The sequence below is a fragment of the Papilio polytes genome, unplaced genomic scaffold, assembly GCF_000836215.1.
Source record: "Papilio polytes unplaced genomic scaffold, Ppol_1.0 DF821289.1, whole genome shotgun sequence".
In the NCBI taxonomy this organism is placed as follows: Eukaryota; Metazoa; Arthropoda; class Insecta; order Lepidoptera; family Papilionidae; genus Papilio; species Papilio polytes.
In genome coordinates this window covers 1-5504 of record NW_013527915.1, presented here as the reverse complement: position 1 = coordinate 5504, position 5504 = coordinate 1, and the positions used below count along the sequence as shown (strand labels likewise).

The 5504-nt window shown below is 35.7% G+C and overlaps 1 protein-coding gene across 1 annotated transcript in view; it reads left to right on the top strand.

Moving 5' to 3' along the window:
* LOC106109071 (guanylate cyclase 32E) overlaps positions 1 to 5498 on the top strand; it is a gene marked incomplete at its 3' end in the record, with an annotated part of 29882 nt that extends 24384 nt beyond the window's left edge. The window contains exons 13-20 of the mRNA XM_013290471.1: positions 6 to 62; positions 2699 to 2803; positions 2979 to 3050; positions 3324 to 3495; positions 3832 to 4042; positions 4667 to 4801; positions 5240 to 5352; positions 5456 to 5498. Coding sequence (XP_013145925.1) covers positions 6 to 62; positions 2699 to 2803; positions 2979 to 3050; positions 3324 to 3495; positions 3832 to 4042; positions 4667 to 4801; positions 5240 to 5352; positions 5456 to 5498 — 908 coding nt within the window. The remainder of the gene's footprint in view (positions 1 to 5; positions 63 to 2698; positions 2804 to 2978; positions 3051 to 3323; positions 3496 to 3831; positions 4043 to 4666; positions 4802 to 5239; positions 5353 to 5455) is intronic.
* Between the last annotated feature and the right edge of the window lie 6 nt (positions 5499 to 5504).

Sequence of the window (5504 nt, the reverse complement as noted above, 5' to 3'; positions counted from 1 at the left end):
TCAAGCGCGTGCGCAGACAGCACATCGATATCAACAGAGAAATCAAGAAGGAACTTAAAATAGTAAGAACCTAATTATAGCGCTGCACTGTGACTAGAATTCGTGTTATCTTTTCTTTCAGCTATCTTATAATATACAGAAAATTACATAATTTCGTATGTTACGAAACATCCGATATTAGCCCATAATGGCTGCGCATACATTTAAGCTTTATGGAAATATCCCCTTTTATGTTACGCTTTAAGAATAAAGACGAATGATTGATGTGTAAATCCTATTAGGCGGACGATAGGGAACGTTTACTTAAGCTGAAATATGAACTGTGCGTGTATGTAAGGGAAGCGTACCTAAGCCTCTTAGCAAAATCAAATACCTTATCAGGCACCCGCATGCCGCAAAACAAACAAATTCTCCTCACGAATGCCCGGGAATGAGCTGACGTATTATAAATCACTTTCATTTATTTCACTTTGAATAATTGTCCGGATGATTGAAATATGCCGAGGAACTCTGTGTTTCGGTTTCGACCTAGGTTCGTTTTGAAACAACATTATTTTTCACATAAATAATTCACGTTAACTCGGTTTTCCTCAAATATAACAATAAGGTCAAAACATAAATTAGTCCTCTTAAATATGCAGGATGTCTACAAACCACTAGAAACACTACAAATTGAAGACAAAATCAGGAATTAAATCAGATCATTTAATATATTGTCCACCCACATGCAACAATGCTTTCGCCGCTGATGCTATCTACACTATGTTTTCATTAAATGACATAGGAAAGCTATCGAAGGGTCGTATAATGTATAAATTTTCATAGTAACAGGATTACAATTCTCAGCGTGCCATTGCCGACATGCTGTAACAAATTAATGGGAATTGAAATAATGGTTGAATGGGAAAAAAAAATATATTTTACTCGCTACTTGTTATTGTGTAATATTTTTTTATTAGTACCAGTTTTAGCGCTATCAGCCTTTTAAGCGAAATTTCTGCAGCTCCCTCTTTTTACCAGCTATTGGGAGATACGATGTTATTTCAAATAGATATGATAAAGTAATTTACGGAATCGTTTTTTTAAAACCGAATCATATATTTTTATAGTTACTTACTTTATTTTGTATTTAATAAATAACCTTTTTAACATCTTCATTTTCCTCTTAATCCTCCAAAGTCCAAATTATTTCAGTCTTATTTTCTAACAAAGCCCCGTTAGATAAATAAAATCACGTCTCAATTTGGACCGCAATTCACTTTCTCTGCCTAAAATATCTTTCTTAATAGAAGACAAATGTTTATTCCACTTGATAACACAAATTGAAAGCAAAAAGTATTCCGACGTTTATGCGAACATTCCCACTGTATTTACACGTAATTACTTAAACAAATTTTCCCCATAGTATTTACTTATGTTTACCAAGTGGTTTACTATTTGATTGCTTCGAAATTAAATTACGTAATAAAATCACACTATGCTGACGTCTTAATATGTTCTTTATGGAAAATAAAATGTGCACTTGATATCTAGCCCGTTTCGAAAAAATGGTATTTTTTTATCTTGTATGTGGAAATTATTAGAATCTTTAGAGGACAGACTAACCTCTCCCTGGATCGCGAACTTTTAAAGAGCTCTATAAATAAAGTTGATTTGATCAGCTGCAAGTAACTTAGCACTTGTTTGTTCAAATCAAACTCCAGTTCAAATATCTTTTAAGTTTTATAGCACCTACTTTGTTGGTGTAACACTTAAAGTTTACTGCCTTCAATAAACTCTCTTTAAAATCTGTGTAAGTTTAACAACTGCAATTTTATTTGTTTATTTATTCCAAATATATTAAATACATTCTCTTCATCTTTTACTTTAGGTTCTTAAACCTTTTGGTTTGTGAGAACCCTGTACATTCTCCGTAGGTAGTTTACATTTTTTTTTCTTGCGACGGTTACGCCTTATACGTTGCTATACAAACTAGGGACTTGAGACATTAAAATATACAATTGTGCTTAAAGTGGTGTAAGTTATGTGTATAAAATATTGTTAGTACTTGTATAGATTATTGTTACAAGTTTAGGTTAGTTAATTTATCGATAAAATATGATTTTAGTTTAGGTTTTATATTCTCATTTATTGCGTTTTTATATTATTTGGAATTTCGTTCATCAGTGTTGTTGTCAGGTGAGGAGCTGTCCGTTTAATTATAAGTACTAATTTCGTATTTAAAATTGTCTACGCACTACAATAAATTGAGCATTTTATAGCGTGTATTCTTTCACACTCTTTTCTTGTTATGATTAACTGACAAGGGCTTTTATAGACTTTGATGAATGTTCTCAAAAAATATGCGTGATTGATCGAAGATTGTATACCTCTATGTAATAATCGAGGATGATTCGCTTATTTTGTGTTATTTATGTATTGTTACAAGAGCGTTAGACAAAAAATAACAAATTACATTTAAAAGCTCAATATATTTTCAGCAGCGTGTTTTGTTTGTCATGCGCAGAGTTGTAAAATGACTATAGTGAAATTAATGAAGTAACGATGTATTTTATTATTTATTTTTGGTATACAGCATATTTAATTTAAAATAAAACTAGTATCCATTTTCATGAAAGATACACGATATTGTGATAGAGGTTCAGTATCAGTAAACCTAGATTGTGGAATATAAATAGAAAACATTTTTTTTTGGCAGATGCGGGACTTGCAGCATGACAATTTGAACGGCTTCGTCGGTGCGTGCATCGAGCCGCCCAATATTTGTGCTCTTTCTGAATATTGCACAAGGGGTAGTTTGAAAGTAAGTTGTTGTGATATAAATTTTGTTCAGTTTTTACAAATCAAATCTTCAAAATACACAGAAAGTCTTAATTTCATTTCAATTTAAAATATTACATGTATCGCAGTTTCTATATTCTTTTCCTCGTGCAATTAAATGGTGTTGTTATTGTTTCATGTTACTTTACATCTTCAAGGATATCTTAGAAAATGAGGACATCAAGTTGGACAACATGTTTATCGCGTCACTGGTCGGAGATATAATCAGAGTAAGTACCGACAGCACAACACATAACTCGAACTCAACAAACTTCAACCGCATCTTACAACTTTATAATAACAATTTTATGGATAAAAGTTAAATATTGGATTACGATCTCATTGTTGTATATTTTTATAAAGTTTTAGATAACTTTCAATTTAAAGTGTTCGTAAAGTATTCGGTATTACTAAATGGACAACTTCAGTGGACACTTTTATTAGTATTTGAGGAAAAACGACGACCTAGTAAACTTCATTTAAAATAATGTGATTTTTTAAAGGGCATGATATTCATACACGAATCCCCACTGCAATACCACGGTGCTCTGCGACCTTCAAACTGTCTGGTGGACGCGCGCTGGGTGGTCAAGCTGGCGGACTTCGGCCTTCGGGAGTTCAGGAGGGGAGAGCTGCCGCCCTCGGAACCCGGGGCGCTTAGAGCACATATTGAAGGTATGTACGGAACTGCCGAACCAGAAAGTGTTTTGTGTATTGTATTTAGTTTATACATAAAATATTATACCAAAAAAGGATGGAAAGTAAGTCAATAAAAATATTGGAAAAAAAGAAAAAATAGGTATAAAAAGGATCTCATTAATGTAGCACAAGGATAACGCATCATAAAAAAGGAAAAAAAGAACAAGAACTGTGCAAAAAAGAGTACGGATCAAGAGTCTGTAGATGATGACTTATAATTAATAAAAAAAGAAAACGTAAAATAGCAGTGGAAGTAACCATTGGATTGTTGAAAAAAGTACCAGGGCTCCATAACATAATTGACGTGTGTAGGGCTGCTGTACCTGTCGCCCGAGCTGCTCCGCGCGGTGGGCTGGGGGCGGGGCGGCGCGGCGGGCGCGCGGGGCTCCCCGCAGGCGGACGCGTACGCCTTCGGCCTGCTGCTGTACGAGCTGCACGCGCGCCGCGGCCCCTTCGGCAGCGACGCGCCGCCCGCGCCCTCGCTGCTGCGCCGCCTCGCCGCCAGCGACACCCCGCCCCTCAGGTAGGTATGTGTCTATACGGATACATACGTACAGCTAAACAATCGTACACACACTCATATGGCAATATTGTTTAACTATTGGGACTGTTGTAACGGTAAAAACCCGTCGAATGTGCAGAAAGACGGTGCGTTCGAGGTATTTTTATATTTTCATACCCTATTTTTTATATTTATCACTCATAAAATATAGAATTTTAATGTCGTCTTGTAAACTTATTTATTAATTTCCTAAAACCATTCCAAGAGGAGGTCGACATAATATTTCTGTCATATTGAAGAGATCGTAAATGTCATTCACATATTAGTATAATAATCCGAATCATAAAATCCTAATTCACGGATGTGGTGAAAATTATTCACAGCTAAAATAGATCGACTATTTTGCTCGGGAATATCGTTAGAAGAAGCTGCAGTTTCGCTATTTTGAGTATGTAATTGGTAGAGTTATTCAAAAAATAACGAAACTTGTTAGTTAGACATAAACCTACGCAATAACCAAATCTCCAATCTGTCTAGTCAAGTTGCTTATATATGATAGAGAGGATATCTTTAATTTTTTTTTACTATAAATAAACTAGCGCTTGGCCACGATTTATGAACGATTTATGTTCGATGAACATGCAGACCTCCACTGGAAGCGCTGTCGGGCCGGTTCGATTGCGTGCGCGAGTGCTGCACCGAGTGCTGGGCGGAGGAGCCGGCGCTGCGGCCAGACTTCAAAGCCATCAGGGCCCGCCTGCGCCCACTCAGGAAAGGCATGTACGTAAATCTATATCAATATTAAAATTAAATTCAAAAACCAGTAGACGGAACCAGTAGTTTTTTTATGAAAAACAACTGCCACGAGATTATCCGTTCCCGTTTATGATTAAGTCTCAATTGTGAAGGAACGTTAAAAAACCTTTTTTTAAATAATAAGGTTGATTATGACATGTAACATAACCAGGAAGGATATACTTGTTGAAATCAAATGGGCAGGAGTTCCCGACCTTACCTTTAATGGTTACTAGAGCGTAAACATCAGACACTGTGATTCCTGTTTGTATTGACTTGACCTTATTTAATTCAGTACTACCCAAAATTGTGACAATAAGTAATTTATTATTTTACGGTTGAAAAACGATGTTTGAAACATAAACAACTTACGAATTCTTCACTTGACAATTTGTAATAAACACCCCTTTTTAAATGTTATAGGAAACCAAATATATTTGATAATATGATTGCAATGATGGAGAAATACGCAAACAACCTGGAGGCGCTAGTGGACGAGCGCACCGACCAGCTGCAGGAAGAAAAAAAGAAAACCGGTGAGGATAAGCTATAAAAAAAATATAAAAACGTATATATGATTCTAGTTCTATTTTCAGTAGTAGGTTGTCCATCTTTTTGATTGACTCATGTTATATCTAGAGGCGTTGCTGGAGGAGATGCTGCCGGCCCCGGTGGCAGAGCAGCTGAA